Source organism: Chlorocebus sabaeus, chromosome 17, assembly GCF_047675955.1.
Source record: "Chlorocebus sabaeus isolate Y175 chromosome 17, mChlSab1.0.hap1, whole genome shotgun sequence".
NCBI lineage: Eukaryota > Metazoa > Chordata > Mammalia > Primates > Cercopithecidae > Chlorocebus > Chlorocebus sabaeus.
The window spans coordinates 9,779,541-9,797,821 of NC_132920.1; the positions used below are offsets into that span (position 1 = coordinate 9,779,541).

Genomic DNA, 18,281 nt, shown 5'->3' on the forward strand with positions numbered 1-18,281 from the left:
AAAACTTTCTAAAGCTGCACAATATAATATACTCCAGAGCTCTCCATTATTAATGGTAATAACCAATAATCAATAAAAGCAATCATGTGCCAGTCTAGTTTTACTAAGACCGTTCCTTCCTATGAGTTATTAAAATCATTTCAATTCTTAGATATTAAATGTCACACAGAAAATAACCTCTTGTAAAATGTTGGGTTCATCATATTTTAAGAATTAATACTTTAGGTCAGTTTAATCAGTTTCTGATATATGCAGTTTTCAGGAAGCACCTCAGGGAAGAACATGGTGGCCATGACTAATAATGACAAGAATATGAACTATATTCTTCATATACATATTGGACTTGGAGCATTACTGAAGTACTTGACCGTCTTAAGTATTTAGGAAGCTTTAAATAAAAAATAAATTTGCCTATTTCACTGAAATTGAGCATCCTTTTTTCGGGCATAAAACTTCAAACTTATTAATTTTATGGCTATATTTTAAAGTGAGTGCCAGTCCCAGCTAGATGACTATATGATAAGTGTCTTAAAATTTCAAGAAAAGGCACTAAATTTTTCACAGTATTTGTGTTTCATTCTCAGTGTAATAAAAATATGCCACCATTTTAATAATGAATAATAGATTCTCAGTTTGATTTACATGAATGGATTAAATGTCATGTTTGAAAAGTTGCTATTTTATTCATATTGGATTTCCCTCCAGTAAAACAAAAATGGTACCCATCCACTACTGTAATAATGACACCTTGTCACACTGATATATACATATTAACTGGCTGGTAAACTTTTAAAAAATTCTATAGATCCACAAAATAGTCTAACAGCACAGGAAGTTTCAGTAAGATTTTCTCTGAGGTACCTATGTGCCTACAATTACCCAGAACCTCCATTAATGTAGCTAAATGAAAGGAACAGGGAGCCAGGCACCCCTCCTATCACAGATTAAGCTCATTTCAGCGATGCCAGATTCACATGTTGATTTCTAAAAGGTTGAAGTCTTTTGTGACTCCTCCTTTATTACCAGAAAATAAAGAACAATTTATTGTCACCAGATTTTCATGAGCCCCTCCTGTACTTGTAAGAAAGGGCTGCCATAACAAAGTACTACACACTGGGTGCCTTGAGCAACAAAAATCTATGTTCTAAAAATTCTAGAAACCAGAATTCCAAGCCCAAGTTGTTGGCAAGGCTGGTTTCTCCTGAGGCCTCTGTCATTGGCTTGCTAACGGCCATCTTGTTCCTGTCTCCTCACACGGGCTTACCTCTGTGTGCATCTGTGTCCTAATCTCTTCTTCTACGGGCACCATTCATATCGGATTAGGGCAAAGAAAAGCAAACTTTTCCTTTCTTACTGGGTCTAAAAACTTCACTAGTTTTAGAAAGGAAGGATTTAAGATATCAAAATATAAATATTGTTCATTTACAGCAATTCATATATCCTTTCAAACAATGTAATCATGGACATGATATGAAGGGGAAGAACAACTACATACTTTAGTTAACCAAAACTTCATTGAAGGTGTATATTAGAGTTTTGTTTATGGTGTTTTAAAGCTGGTTTGTTTTAAGTTAAACATTATTTTACTCCTTCAGCATGTCAGGCACTGAACTGCATTATAACATTTACTCTGACCTAGTACCCTACTGGTGGTGACATAATAAGATTAAGGAGACGGAGTTTATTGTGATGACTATTTTGCACCAAAGTCCCTGCTCTGAGATGGGGGAGGCACAGGTAGATTGAGAAACAGCTGCTGTTACTCACATTGCTAGGTTGGTTTTAGAGCCAGAATTCTAGTCAGGTTATAAAACACACTCACTGAATCACCATTCTGCCTTATCTCTGACTACAGTGTTTAGCCCTTACATTTAAATATACAAAAATAAACTTCTATGATAACATTCCCAAAATATTTTATTAGTAATTAAATCGATTTTATTCTCTTTGTCCAAAGAAAAAGCCTCATCTGATCACAAATAATTAAACAGTAGAACTTCTTGAAAGTTAGAGACTAATAAATCTCCATATTCTGTCATAAGGAAGCCTGGGTAGCCACATTCTGTTCTCTGAGATCTCCGTTCCAGTAACTTCTTTGCTATGGTGTGTGCTTTAATACCATCCATATGATGGCATCTGTTTACTTCTTCCTCAAAGAATCCTCAAGATTGCATAATTTAGTGTAAGCAAAATCATTTTTTGCCTTTAAACTAGCAGTCATTAAATTTCATCATTCACACACTGACATGTGATCCAAGAAAACAGATGTACTTATCAAATAAAATGGGGTTAAGTACCATCAAAATTAAATATTTTTTTTCCTTTGGCTGACATAGGCACTCAATCCAAGACATGATTTTATTTTCTTTGTGGTGTGGAATAATGTGAAAAATGAAATCTGTAACCCTAAATTGAAGGAAATCATAGTCTTAATGGAATCACTAAAGAAACTGTTCCAGAATTATATATCTTTCCAGAAATAATAACCCTGTAATGTCAGCAAATTTGGAGTCAGCCTGGGTTACCCACTGCATACAGCAGGCTCTGGTCATGTTCATTAAATCTGCCTGAGGCTTAGCCAAACTTGAGTACATGACCTTTAAGAATTTTAAAAAATTCATTAATCAATGTTCTTTGCCTGAATTTTGCTGTTTTTGCTTCTTTAACCTATTATTTGTATCATTGTTTTAGGTTGGCCAATCCTCACACCCATCAAAAATGAGAACTGCAAGCATAACAGGTCTAGCTAATAATTAACAGAAGGTTCTTTCAGCTCAGATACCATTGTCAAAGTTCAATAATGATATTTCAAAATGTCACCAAAAAGCATAATAATGTGAGATAATCAGTTATAAGAAAGTAATCATCACCGTTCTTAATTTGTGTCTGACTTTACATTTTAAAAAATGATTTAACACATTTCTCTCTCAATCTTGTGTACTGGTCTAAAAATTCTGTATTTATCCACATTAATGGATAAGTAACCAAATACAGTTGAGGCCAGAGTAAGATCTTTCACCAGACTCTCAAAGGATCTGTGTAATTTTCTCATAATAATATTTTCCTGTGATACTATTTTACAGTTATTTATCTTGCAAATTATAAGCAAGACAGATTCTCACACATATTTGAAAGGTTTAACACTATGCTTTCCAAACTGTGGCATATTTGTCTTGTGAAAACTAAAGATGCTGTAGCCACAACCTTTTGACTTAACTTTGAGTTTTCATTGAGTTAATTAGTTGACTAAACAATCATTTAATTATGCAAATTATATGATCATTTTTTCTTTCATTTGTTATTCAGGGTCTCTTAATTGCCTTATATTTATTAAAATAGAATAGAAAAGGCATGTCTTTTATATTCCTTTGCAAAATTACAAAACATTTCAAATACAGAAATTTTAAAAAAAATACAAAGGTGTTATTCATTTCTGCCTTTTCCTTTGTAATTGAAAATATCCTTTGTAAGTTCTTTTAGCATTCGATTGAGGGTATACTTGTTATGTGGCGGATGGTGTGCTCCAAAATAAGATGTGTGGAAATCGTATCCCCCAGTACCTTAGAATGTGACCTCTTTGGGAGACAGAATCTTTTATGATTTAACCAAGTTGAGATGAGGTCACTGGGGTGGACCCTAACCCAATATAACTGGTGTCCGTATAAAAAGGGGAAATTTGAACACAGAGACGGAAAAGCACAGATGGAAGATGAAGTGAAGACACACAGGGAGAAGGCCATGTGAAGGACTGGATTGATGGATCTGCAAACCAAGGAATGCCAGGGGCTCCCAGAAGCTAGGAGAGAGGCAGGAGCAGGCCCTTCCCTCACGGCCCCAGAGGGAGCATGGCTCTGCCAGCACCATGATGTCAGGCTCCTGGCCTCCAGAACCATGAGACAATAAATCTCTGCTGTTTTAAGCCACCAAGTTTGTGATATTTTTCTGATAGCAGACCTAGGAAACAAATACAATATCCTTAGTCAAAAATGTATTCATTTGTGACACTTCTGATCCACTCTTGAATAATAGGTTAGGTGAGTACATTTTTTGTCTTTATCAACTTTGTTTCAGAGTTTTGAATATATTTTTCTATTGTCTTCAGTCCTCTACTGTTGCTGTCTGCAGTTTCACTAGAATGTGTCTGAAAGTGGATTGATTTTACTTTGTCTGCCTCAGAATTTCTGTTCCCTTAATCTGAGAGTTCATGTCTTCCAATGAGTCTTGGAAATTAATAAATAACTGTTAATCTCTTCATATCTTTCCCTCGTTCTAGCTAGTCTCTGTTCTGGAAATTGTACAAGTTGTATGTTAGACCTTCTCTGTAATCTTTGCAAATCACTACGAATCACTTTTCACTTCACTTTTTTCATCCCTTAGAGATGTAGTTTAGGAAGTTTCCTCAGATCTGGCTTCCAGTTCAGTAGTTCTCTGTTCAGAGGGTCAAATCTCTATGATAAGTATTTTTAATTTTAAACCCTATATATTTTCTATTAAAGAAATTCAATTGTAGATTATTAGGGGAAACAGTATTTTAAATGAAACATAGAGAAAGATAAAGTTTCTCTTTCTCCAAAAAAGATTCTTTTATCTCCGTCTAGTGGACATATTTTTTGTCTGTCTATCCCTTTCGACACATTTTGAGTATCCAAAATTTATGGAAAAGGCTCTTTCAACACCCTATACCTAAAAGGCCCAAAGTCTCATCTCCTGAACGGTCATTAAAATCCAATGTTTGAGCTGAACGAAGCCCTAAGTATCCTGATTTGATCATTACACATTGTGTGCGTATATCAAAATATCACATGTACCCCCAAAACATATACAAATATTATGTATCGATTAAAAATAAGTACATAAAAATAAAAAGATTTTAAAAATGCAAACCGAAAAAGAATCCAAACCTTTAGATCAACAAGACTGATTATCTGTTTTTCCGTCTCCCAGGCAGCAACAGCCTCAGTTCACACATTTTCCTCTCTAGTTTTTGATTTCCTCTTCATTCCTGGCACCCAAGGAGATCCCATTCATTCTTGAGTGTTTATGAATTTAAAACCCTTTTGGTTATATCTTATCTAGAATTTCCAGGTGCTTATAGAACAGAATCGGAAAATAAAACGTGCCTTTTGGCTCCTGATCCTGGCAGGATGGGAAACTAAGATAACCTGAACACTTACTTCCTCATCCTTCCAGAACTGAAAGTCACAAGGCTTATTCTGGGCATTTTTCTTCCCAGAGATCTAACCCTATTCGTTGTTAATGAACAGCATCAACAAAGGAGGCAATCTTTTCTATTTGAAATACTTCGGGGTTAAATGTCAGAAGACAAGTAGGTTCCAAATGTCTCTGCCAAAGAATTATTCAAAATCTTTTTAGCAAGATACTCAAAGCGAATGTGCCTAAGCTTAGAGTCCATAATTTAACTTGATTTAAGATGATTCTTACAGTAACTCAAATAAGGGAGTTGCTATTACCTCATTTTACATGAGGGGACTGAGGTAGAGACAATTAACTCACCGCATTTGACCAGCCCCACCTTACAATACTGGAAGACCAACATTACGATGTAGAGTTATTTGGGACAAGATCAAAGCCATAGTATGTGGAAGTGGCGCGTTGGTGTCTGGAGTGATACACCTTTGGGCTTACTCATATATCCACTGCTTTCCTCAGGAGCCAGCTCAAATACTGATAAGTAACCCTTTCACTTAACCTTCGTGTGTTTGCCTCCTAGCCCAGCCTGATGCCAAAGGAAAGCCACCCTTGATGCTATAACACCGTAACCTCATTCCAAGACCCATTAAAAGTGTAACCTTACAGGTGTATACGGTGACTTTCCTCCTCACACTCAGTACTTCTCCTGGAATGAAGCCCTGCCCATTCATTTGGGCAGTGCTTCTCGACTCTTTCTTTTTGCACAGGAATAGATAACCATCTCTCTCCAATTACCATTCATAAGATGCTCTGCACTCTCAAATGACGCTATGGAAGCCAATTTCTCCAAGTCACAGACGGAGAATAAAGATAAACCTGTCTTAGACTTGTGTTTAAAATGTAATGAAATAAATATCTTAAATGTCCCTATATCATTTATACACACAATGCACATGTATGTGTTTGGTGAATGTATTCCTGTTATTACAAAATTACATTGCTTTAACATTTACTGTCTTAACTGTCAGTCTCCCACAAACTACCAGCAGAGTGACTGGCAGGCAGAATTGTGTGGTTAGTGAAAAAACTTGATGTTATTGGGTAGAGCCCATTGGAATGAGTAGGACTTTGAGCAACAGCATTTTTATTCTGAAAGCAAAAAGCCTCAGTTGACTTCTCTTTCCTGTCAAGTTCTGGATGTTTTGGTGCTTTTCTCGTTTTTGTTTTCACCCTGAATTTTGTACTTTTCTTACATACACTGAATGTGAAATAGCCTAGTGTATTTCTTTGGGGATCCAGGATTTTGCTAGGTGATACCAAGGGATGGATGTAATTCAGTGACATGTTGTCAGGCTGTTAAAGAGTAAATTTTCCTTGACTGTGGCAGGAGGTAATTATTTTTTGTTTGTTTGTTTGCTTCTGACACAGGGGAAAAAAATTGGGGGTTGCTATTTTAACTAGTCCAAGATACTTTCTCTTCTGTTTGACAGGAAGGGAAAACACATTTTATTATTGGAACGATTGCCAGCCTTCACTTTTCCCTACAGACTTGATGCAGTTTTTAATACTAGGAACATTTTTTTCAACTTTCATTTTAAGTTCCGGAGTACATGTGCAGGATGTACAGGTTTGTTACATAGGTAAACATGTGCCATGGTGGTTTGCTGCACAGATCAACCCATCACCTAGGTATTAAACCCAGTCTATGTTAGCTATTCTTCCTGGTGCTCTCCTTCTCCCTGCACCCCAGATAGGCCCCAGTGTGTATTGTTCCCCACAGTGTGCCTGTGTGTTCTCATCATTCAGCTCCCACTTATAAGTGAGAACATGCGGTGTTTGGCTTTCTGTTCCACCGTTAGTTTGCTAAGGATAATGGCTTTCAGCTAGATCCATGTCCCTGTAAAAGACATAATCTTGTTCCTTTTTATGGCTGCATAGTATTCCATAGTGTATATGTACCACATTTTCTTTATCCAGTCTACCATTGATGGGCATTTAGGCTGATTCCATGTCTTTGCTATTGTGAATAGTGCTGCAGTGGACATGCATGTGCATGCATCTTTTGGGTATATACCCAGTAATGGGATTCCTGGGTCAAATGGTAGTTCTGCTTCGAGGTTTTCGAACATTTTGCAACTTCAATGTCTTAGCGGTACTATCTTCTCTCCCTGAAGATGTCCGTGATGCACTTCTTAATCCTCTGATCCCTTCTGGCGTTTTATCTGTAGTGTACCCTGTTACAATCATTCAACAGCTCATGTGGAATGTCTTCTACCTACCAAACATATTAATAGATGTGACTTGCACTCTAATGGGCCTATAGAATGGACATCTAAACAAATGATAACAATAATAAAAACATTCTATATTGCCTTTTGATATAAATAGTTATTTATGCAGATGGCTCTCAAAAGCAAGCTCTTTGAATGACATTTTTTGCAGCCCAGCTCCATACTTAAAAATATTAGGTACTTGATTAAAATGCACTAAAATAATGTAACTGCCCATTAGGCTGATTGGACTCTTTCTAGAAATGTGTTAATGAAAATTCTTAGCTACCGCCTCATTTCTGAAATTTCTTTGAGATCAATGGTGAGGACCAAGTCCTCAGTTCAGGGGCTGACCGATACCCGATGCCTTTGTGGTACCTGTCCTCAGATTCTGGTTCTGACAGTAAGTGGGCTCCCCAGGGGAAAAATCATCTACACAACCGAGACTAACAAACCTCACCTATACTCCAGTATTCTTAACAAGGTCTTTAGGATTTCTTGTTGAAGAAAACAATTAATAATCTATATTGTTCTCAACAAAAGTTTAATTTGAAGGTTATCTGATGCTGGCAAGGTTACAGGGAATGTAAATGCTTATATACTGTTAGTGGGAATGTAAATTTGTTCAGCCTCTGTGGAAAGCAGTGTGGCAATTCCTCAAAGTATTGAAATCAGAATTACCATTCAACCCAGCAGTCCCATTATTGGGCATATACCCAAAGGAATATAAGTCATTCTACCATAAACACACATGCACGTGTATATTTACTGCACCACTCTTCACAATAGCAAAGACTTGGAATCAACCTAAATACCCATCAATAGCAGATTGGATAAAGAAAATGTGGTACACGCATGTTCTCACTCATAGGTGGAAATTGAACAATGAGAACACTTGGACACAGGAAGGGGAACATCGCACACCGGGGCCAGTTGTGGGGTGGGGGATGGATAGCATTAGGAGATATACCTAATGTAAATGACGAGTTAATAAGTGCAACACACCAACATGGCACATGTATACATATGTGACAAACCTGCACATTGAGCACATGTACCCTAGAACATAAAGTAAAATTTAAAAAAAGAAAATGTGGTACATACACCATGAAATACTATGCAGTCATAGAAAAGAATGAGACCATGTCCTTTGCAGCAACATAGATGGAGATAGAGGCCATTATCCTACGTAAACTAACGGCAAGAACAGAAAACCAAATACCACATGCTCTCATTTATAAGTGAAAGTTAAAAAACAAGAACACATGTTGACAAAGAGGGGAACTACAGACACTGGGGCTTTCTTGAGGGTGGAGGGTGGGAGGAGGGAGAAGACAAGGAAAAAATACCTTAGTTATGCTTAGTATATGGGTCATAAAATAATCTGTATGTCAAACTCCCATGATATACATTTACCTGTATAACAAACCTCCCCACATACCCCTGAACCTTAAATAAAAGAGAAAAAAGGTTATTTGGAATATACACATTTATCATATTAATTTAAGAAAAATTCCAACAGGTAAGAATTTTTAGGCAACACTAACAAAGAGACATCATAATTATAACAATAATAATTCAAGAAGCTTCTGAATTCTTACTGTGTATTGACGCTGTGAATTTCTGCAAGTGTCAGCTCAGTCATTTTTCACCTGCCTCTAATAGGCAGGCATTGTTATACCCATTTTGCAGATAAGCCAGCTGAGGCTTGCCTAGTTTCTGGGTGAATCCTGTCAGAGATCTCTTTTCCTTTAAGAAGAATTCTTTTCCAGAAAGAGTTTTAATGCCCATTTCAAAGAGAGGGCTGGCGTCCCTACCAGTTCTCCAAACTGTCTGAAAGTTGAAGTGGATATGGATTAGGGTTAAACTGTGATAAGATTCAAGATCTGCTAGCCCAAAATATTAAGCAGGAAAGCCACTCTCATCTTCTCCTCACTGCTCTTCCTTGAGGCAAGCCATAAAACCTAGAAAGTTCATTCCCCTCACACTTCTCCCCAGAAGTAGCTCATAAGATCCTCATGTGAGCAGTACCCTTCCCACAACCAGAGGAAAGAAACTGAACACAGACAGTCCAAGAAGGATCTGAACAAATAGCCCTTGCTAAGTTCCCCCAGTTTATTACCATTATATCATACTTTTTTGTCCTCGAATCGTATTTCACCGTGACTGTCCACTCTTCATCAAACCTAAGTATAAAAATACACAAGCTTATCTACTCTTTGGATCTTCGTTTATAAAGGCTCCCGTGTCTTTATATATATATAAAACTTATATTACAAAATATATATAAAACTTATATTACAAAATGTGTATGCTTTTCTCTTGTTAGTCTGTCTTTTGTTACAGGGACCTGAGCCATGCCTCCCGTGGTGGGTCTGGAAAGAGATCTTTTCCTCCCCCAGAGCTGCAACATTCACTAAATGTCTACACAGCATCTGGCCTTTCTGTTTGTTTGTTTTGATTGCTGTTTCTAACCCCTATCAACTTCTAAACAACAAAGTGGTCATCTGGGACTTCACACTTATTTATTCAATGGAGTGGCTTCTATGGACATTATATACTTTTTCCATTTCCTACAATTCACTAGGAAGCTGCTGCTCAGTTTAAAAAAAAGAAAAAGTAGTAGCCACTGTCCTCAAGGGTTTTAGATACCTAAAAAGCCGAGGTGGTGAGAAATGAGAGTTGAAATCTGTTAGTTTCTCACACATTGGAAGTAAATAATGGCAGCATAGGTTTGTTGTTTATAGATCTTTACAAAATTGTTCATTTTTACAGCCTCATTTTTCACTTAAACTTTTTTATGTGGTTATTCAGTAGCCAGAATAAACACAATACATTGTCTGAAAAATATGTTCATGTGAAGAACATATTATCACCCTTAGTGAAATACCACAAAATAAAATTAACGAAAAGAATATCTTTTAACAGAAGACCTAAGGGAAAATGAGGAAAGAAAGTACACTCCTATTTTAAAGAAAAATTATTTTCTTCTTAAATATTACTTGATTCTCATATTTTTTTAAGAAATTGATGTTAATAGTATAAAAGGCAATTCTAAATTTGTGAACAGTCTGTGCCCTGCCTAGCATCCAAGCCATCTGCATGAGATGAACCCCCCTTCTTCATTTTCTCTTGGGCTGGAGTTCCCTGGGAGGCACAGTCTGTCCAGTCTGACATCCCAAAGAATCCCCTCCCCGTTTCTCCAGGTAACTTGATGCTCTCTGACCCACCGCTAACACTTCCCACCACCCCTGTTTTAATCCCTGAATCCAGGATCACTTTCTAATCATACCCATCACTTCCTTTCCTAGTACCGTTTCCTCTACAATTCCTTTGCATGGTAAACACACTCCCCTATATCCATCATATACTTCCTGAACAGTCCCACCAACGATCCTCTGACCTACAATCTGGTTCTCACCTCAAATCAGTGACCCTCACTTCCTCCACTCATGCACATGCATTACTTACAATGTACACATCAGTGATCTCTCAGCTTGCACAATCTGAAAAGGGGGAAAATTATACCAAGAAGCCATAAACTATGTTCTCGATATATAAAAATGGGCTTTCCATTTTACACAGGATTTAGGGTGTCTACCTATGGCCCACACAATGCTTGGCACATAGTGGGTGATTACTGGGAATTTGCTGAATGAATGAATGAATGAATGTAGGCATGCATTAAATCCTTTATGTTTATTACACAAAGTGTTTTATCTAAAGTGACATGAACAAAAATAGAAGGTGGAGATAGATAAGAAGAGTGGAGAAGCTGAGTAAAAAGAATAGATGTAGACAGGCTACTTACCACATAAAGATTTTCATGGAAATACAGCCCCACGTCATAAAAGTTTCCATTGTGCCTGACGGGGCGTGTTCTGGTCTTCAGTTGCTCCGTTTGCCGCCACTGCAAGACACAGCCTCCCAGTCGACCAAGCAGGGAGACTTTGAGGACATAAGAGCCTGGAGGAGCCTTGTCTTTAAAGCCCCTCAGGCACCTGATCCAGATTTGCAGAGGCTGAGGTGGTTGAGGCTGCTCATTCTCCACAAAACGTGGGGTTCTTGAATTACGCAGGAACTGGGTGAAACCACACAATTAGCAACAATGGGCTTCTCAGGGGGGAAAAAGGTAGACAATCATTTTTATCCAACCTGTAATTGTCGGGTATTAGCCATGATAACAGATGAGGACACAAGATATATAATTAGGGGGTCAAAAGGCAAACCTGCCATTAATGGGAGGGAAAGTTTAGTCATTTTTTCAGCATGGTATGTTAATGATCTGTGACATCAGAAACCATTCATTTATTATAGTAAGATAGAATTAACAGGAAACCAACACTTCTAAAAACCACACAACATGCCTTCTAAGATATCTAGGGTGGGTGAACATGGGCAGTAAGCTTCAAATTTGGAGTTTGAAAGGTGACAGTCCTGACTTTAACACGAACCACTGACCATAATGCCAGGTTGATAAGCAGAGTGCAAAACAGGTCAGACTAACGCCCCACCTGACGTGATACTTCCAGAGTCTCAACATGATGTCAACTTGCCTCACAGGCTTCAAAGGAGAGTCAAAAATGGCAGAGGGGAAGGACTGGTGGGATAGTATCTGTACGTGCTCTTTCCTGAAATTTAGCATGAATTGTGTATGACTGAGAGACACGACTCAAGAATATTTTACAGGGCATTTGAATGTCATTTTTCACCTACAGCCGAGAGAAGCAAGCCATTTTCATTTTTAATAAGTGCTGAGAAGTTTGTACACACTGATAAGAGTTTTAGTGGACTATTTTTTTCCGAATAAACAAAAACTAAACTATGATTATTATTAATAATAACTCAAATGTAGTGAAGTCATGTTTTCTGTACTTACAAGTCCCTAATATTTTTCGGGATTATCTGACTTCAAAGGATCCTGTTATTTCGTACTTTAAGCAAAAATAATGTCCTTTTTGGAAGCAAGTTACTACCCTCTTGGCAACCCAAGTTAGTAGCACCACCAGTTAATCTGCAGCCAACAGTAAGCACTTTAAAATCCTGCCTAGACTTTAGTTTGTGAGAGATAATATGTATTTCCATATAGATAGTACGCTTCTGGAATTAAATTACAGTTAAATAAACAGTGAAACTTGTTCAGCTTTCTTTGTTTTTTTTTTTTTTTCCACACAAATCATACTTAAAAACTAATCTGAATAACAATTATTTTGGGCTTAATTAGAAAATCTTAATTAACAATAAAGACTTAACCTTAATATTTTGGTTTCCAAAAATATTTTAAAAATTAACACCATGTGAATAAATAAGACAATCTTTTTAAACCTCAAGGCAGGATTACTGATGCAGGCAGAGTGAGTTATTAAACACATTCTAAATTAAACGCCTCTATGAATTTTATACTGAAATATATTGTGATAGTTTTGCATGCCAAATGTGACATTTTGTATTTCAGATTCATCTTCTGTAGTAATTTTGGAAATGTCATACAAACAAAGATTTTGTCATTTACCAGTGGAATTACTATGCATGGCCGCTTAGCCATCTCTTTGCTAGTTCTTGTGGTTGTTTCAAGTCAGCAAGCCATAAAAAATCTTTATCTCTCTGAAACACAGCAATTTGGAAGATAATCGAATGGTGACTAGGGGGCAGAAATGCCAGTCTGAGGAATTATACCACAATCTCTCTTGCATTTACAACCTTCCTCAAAGCGAGTGTCAACCAAGTAGGGAAAGCAGATAGAAGATTCATCAAATCTCAAGCCTCGTCTCATTTGCATGGTGGCAGGCCTGCCTCATTGTCTGGTGGGACAGAGCCTGGCCTTACTGACAACCTGTTTTGAGGAATTTTAGTAGCTTTGTCGAGAGTTTTTGGCCATTCTATTTCAGCATTGAATTCTCTAATACATATATATATATATATTTATTAAGACCTGCTAAAGTTTCTGTAAAGAGTCCTACAGGAGAAAAAGCACAGCAGGCAGCTGGGTCAATACAATTGATCTCATCATTTAACATTTTGCATCAGAAAAAAAGTCAGTGGCAAGAGCCTCACCTTCCAGCGGGGTCCTGCTGCTCCCTTTGAGTCATTAGTTACTTCTGTGAGGGTACCAAGCTGGGCTGCACTGTCCTTTTTACCAATATTTAGGTCTGCAATGAATGGTTGACTTGGAAATCTGCAGCAGTTAAAATAAAGAAGGCAGATAAAAGAAAGAGAAATTGACAATGGAGTGTAACAAAAAAGTTTGCCTTTAGACTCACAACACAGTTTGATGTTTTCCTTAAACATTTTGTCAGATTAACTAGAAAGTAGGTAAACACCACATTACAGGTGCTGCACTTGATTCAAGTCGAGGAGGCGAGTGGCTTCTGAGGTGTGGCCCTACAGGAGGTGACTGGCTTTTAAGAGATGTGGCCCTATAAAACATAAGACTCCCTGCGTCGGCCGCTGATCTCCCAAGATGTCACTTGCTTCTGAAATCATCAGAAGATCCAATATTTGATAAGACTTTTTGCCACTTCGTTTCCTATCCTCTCTACATTCAACAGACTGTTAGCGAAACTTTGAGGAAAAAAAAATCCATTATATAGATGCTGGGCTGATATAACATAAAGTTTTTCTTTTCTTAATGCAGTGGTTAGAGATCGAGATCTATTTCGACTCTCGAAATGTTCCCTAGGCTTTTTTCCTCCTATTAACATTTACTGACTGTATCTTGAGGTTCTTCTTTATTGTTGACTCCTTTCTGTTGCTGTTTTCAGCTCCTCCCATCCTGAGAGGGTTCTTCTGCCTTCCCAAATTCATTTGAATTAAGAAGGATCCGCATCTCACGTCTCCTGACTTAAGCTTAATTCCATCAGCAGGGCCATCTGTGACAACGACTGTACCCTCAGCAGAGGAATAGCCTTTTTGGGTCTTATTGCTGATTTAGTTGCCTGTGATACAAATGATTTCCCTTAATTTGGTTAGAGCTAACACTGACACAAGGGTTCATTAGGACACCCATTTGCTGGCAATTCAATTTCAAATTAAATACACTTTGTTGTAAATTTTATTACTTTTAAACTACTGTATCTATTGTCTTTAATGGCCCTAGTATACAGTTATGAAGGTAAACAGATTTCATTAGTAGACATCAAACATTTTATGTTAACCACAGTGAGATGATTTCCTCAGTTTCTTTCTTTGTTCCCTTAGCAAGAATTGTAAAGCACTTGGAAACGTTCTAAACACTTAATCTAAATAATTAGACACTAAATTCACGATTATAATCCTAAAGATAAAAAGAAAAAACACAGTCCCTGGTTAGAATCTCAGTTCTTTGTAATTAAAGATTTTCTAAAAATACCTCCCTTATAGTGAAAAAGGGGCACAATGCACTTTGAAAGGTTAAGTCACAGCTGTAACCTGATACCAGGTACCCGGAGACAAGTCTAGGGATGTGTGTCCCCTTGGAGCAGCCATATTCTAGGTGAGGAACCACATCTAGGCATCAGTTCACTTTTGCATTAGGTCCTAAGGCATGTTATTATTCTTGTTTTCTCTCTTCTAGAGCATATCTTAATTTTATAACTGTGTATGTGTTTGTGCATTATTTCAAAATGTTTTAATTATACTGAAAAACACCACCACCACCCACACACACACAAAAATCACCCATTAACCTACAGCCCAGAAATAACCACTGGAAAAATACTGGCTTCTATTCTTTATAGCTGAGTAGCAAGGCACATTTTAAAAAAATTTTTTCTTTACATAACGAGATTGATGCTATAAATAATACTATATTTTAACTTGTATTTTTTGCTTTGTATGTCATGGGCATTTGCCATGAGAGTATTATTTTTTTTTTTTTTTTGCTAACATATAATTTTTAGGTATTATCTAGTATTCTAGGTGTCTACCATAATTTATTTAAATGATCTCTTATCATTGGATATTTAGATTAGTTCCTATTTTCACTATTGAACGTTAGCCTCTAATGAATTCTGTCACATATAGTCTTGTAGGTATCTTAGTATCAAGTTCTATCACTGGAAATGCTCGGCATAGGAGGCATGCTGTTCTCCATCTCACTCATCTCTGCCTTGAGCTACCTAATCATTGGAGTGATGCCTTAGTGACCCTCTCTGCACAGCCTGTTTTCTGAGACATTAGATAGTCCTCACAGGGAGACAGGTCCAATTCCAGGTGATATCTTATTTGCACTGCTGCTAGGGTTAGAAGTTCAAGAAAATGTCTATGAGTAAACAGCACTAATGTACTTCCAACCTGGCACTATGGACATTGTGAATCAGATAACTTTTTGTTGCAGGACTATCTGGCACACTGCAGAATGCTCAGCAGGATTCCTGGTCTCTACTGACTAGATCCCACTAACATCTCTCCAGTCCAAGTCCTAACAATCAAAAATGACTCCAGACATCACCCAATGTTCCCTGGGGGCAACACTGATCCCTGCTGAGGCCCACTGGTATACAATACTAACTAGTATTTATTAAATCCTGCATGCTCAAGGCACTCTCTCAAATACATCGTATTTCTTATCTTATTTAATCCTTAAAATAATCCGATACGGTATTCTTATTTCTGATTAACTGATGAGAAACGGATGCTGAGGGATGCTGACTGCCTTCTTTTGACTATCATAAGGGTAGAAGCTCAGATTCAAAGTGAGACCGTCCAACTTGAGAACTGTCCCTCACCCTGCAACCTGCTGCTTCTGCGTCTTCTATACATGAATGGAGGAGGGGTGGCTGCCATATCCAGACCTGAAAAGTTCCCACACTGAACCAAGGATTTTGATATTTTCTAGGAGATAAATAAGATATGACTCCCAGCTATATTACCATTCCTATAATGCTCCATTCCCCAAAAACATATGGATGACTGGGCCCAGATGTATCCCAGGATGAAATGGGGTCATGCTTCCCAGAAACCTGACCCTTCGGGTGAGGTGAACTAGGAGGTCTCTATCATCTATAATTGGCCCATACTTAATCAGTAGCAAAACATGTGTGCAAAATAAATAAAATGCATTAAATCTAACATTAAGGGACATACTTCTCAAATGTTTTGCCAGTCTTTAAAAGTGACATAGGAATGTATTCGTTGAGTCCTTCCCCTCCGAATTTCAAATCCTGCGTGAAATAAAATAGATATAAAATTAAATGGATTCAAAACACACTTGAAACATCTATGTAAAAGTTGGATTTTCTGATACCAGCTATGCTGACCCTCAAGATTAAGCTTCCCAGAGACAAATAAGAACATGAGAATTATACTTTTAACAATCACCTTACTATAGTATCTGATTTTTCTTACTTACCTAGTTACTTTTCAGCCAGAAAGGCAAAGGGTATAGTAAACAGCATAAAATAAATAGGATAAATACCAGGACAGCTTTCTCTGTCTTTTCCTATTTTTATTTTCCTCTCTTTCTCACATTCACACACACGTCCCACAGTGGTGTGGTTCTAGATCATCTAAATGAACATATGGCTAGATGTGTAAGATGCTAGAGATGTTAATAAGAATTTTATTCATGTAATTTATTATTCAATCCACGGCATTTGAGGGAAAGGGGGAGAAACAATTATGTATGCTAGGATAACAGGCATGAACTTGCACTATGCAAACTATAATATAAAACTATTAATAATACTATTAATAATAATCCTGTAGGGTTACATACAAGCACATATCAACATTTTCAGTGAAGGTGAATGATGGGGGTGGGAGTACAGAGAGAGACAGCATGCACTCAACATGGAAGCAGCAGTCTTCAATAACCTAATGTCAAAATGACACACCATGACTTCTGCTGTGTGCTTTGGTCACACAGATCAATGCTGGTTCAACATAAGAGGGAGCGATACAAAGGTGTGAATAACAGGAGACCAAGATCACTGTTTCATAGCAGTTATGAAATCCAGACAAGGAAATGTCAAAGGTTATTTAATGAAGTCTCAAGTCCTGAGAATAATTCTCCACAGCTCTTGCCTCTACCTTCTGTACTCTTGGTTCTGTCATCTGAATCTTCCTTTTTTCATGAAAGGTAGCACATCTTGGAAGCTAAGTCATTTTCTTAATCTGCTTTCTGCCATAAAATTTAAAGGTCCAAAGACCTCTTTTCATCTTGTTTTCTCTGTGTCCCTTTTAGTCCAAATAGGTGATTTTTCTGCTTGTATAATTCTTTTAAAAACTTTGTGGGTCTCCTATGAATCTTATTGAAGTCTACTATATTAGACAAAAGACAAATTTATACACCTTTTCAAAAGAAGACAAGTCTTAGGGCTCCCACCAACAGGATGAAGGGCAATGCCTTTAAGCTCCCTAGAAATCCTACTGCTTGATTGAGAGGAACTGTGAGGCAACCCTTCATCTCTGTAGAATGCCTTGAGTCTCAATGAATACAATTCTGAGGCACTACCTTTGATATTTCTGAGGTCTTAAAAGATTTGACAGTGTGCTCTTAGCTTCATCCGTGAATCATATTTTCCTGGCATGCGATCTTTGCTCAGAAGCCACTTCTTCCTTTGGGCATTGTTTGCTATCTTGGGAGGCTGAGAATTCTTAAAACTATAAAGTCATGACTCATTTTATCAGTCCTTTCTTCAGTTTCTCTCTCTTCTCTCACATTTTGCTATAAACACCAAAAAGAAACCAGGCAATGCTTGAGATTCTGTGATCAGGGATCTCTTTAGCTAGGTCATCCAGGTTATAAAGCACATTTTCTGCTTTTCACATAACTGCAAACAGCAGTGTTGCTAAACACTCTGACACTCCACAAAAAAAATTTCCTCTCCTCCATTTCCCAATGTTATTTTCCTCACTTTCTTGAAAGCCCTCATCCCATTT

General features: G+C 37.4%; 1 protein-coding gene across 1 annotated transcript in view; it reads right to left on the reverse strand.

The window, feature by feature from the left end:
- LOC103222193 (uncharacterized) overlaps window positions 1–18,281 on the reverse strand; it is a 202,110-nt gene that overhangs the window by 129,488 nt on the left and 54,341 nt on the right. The window contains exons 4-6 of the mRNA XM_073006213.1: window positions 16,485–16,561; window positions 13,476–13,596; window positions 11,233–11,502 (exon numbers count right to left, since the gene is read on the reverse strand). Coding sequence (XP_072862314.1) covers window positions 11,233–11,502; window positions 13,476–13,596; window positions 16,485–16,561 — 468 coding nt within the window. The remainder of the gene's footprint in view (window positions 1–11,232; window positions 11,503–13,475; window positions 13,597–16,484; window positions 16,562–18,281) is intronic.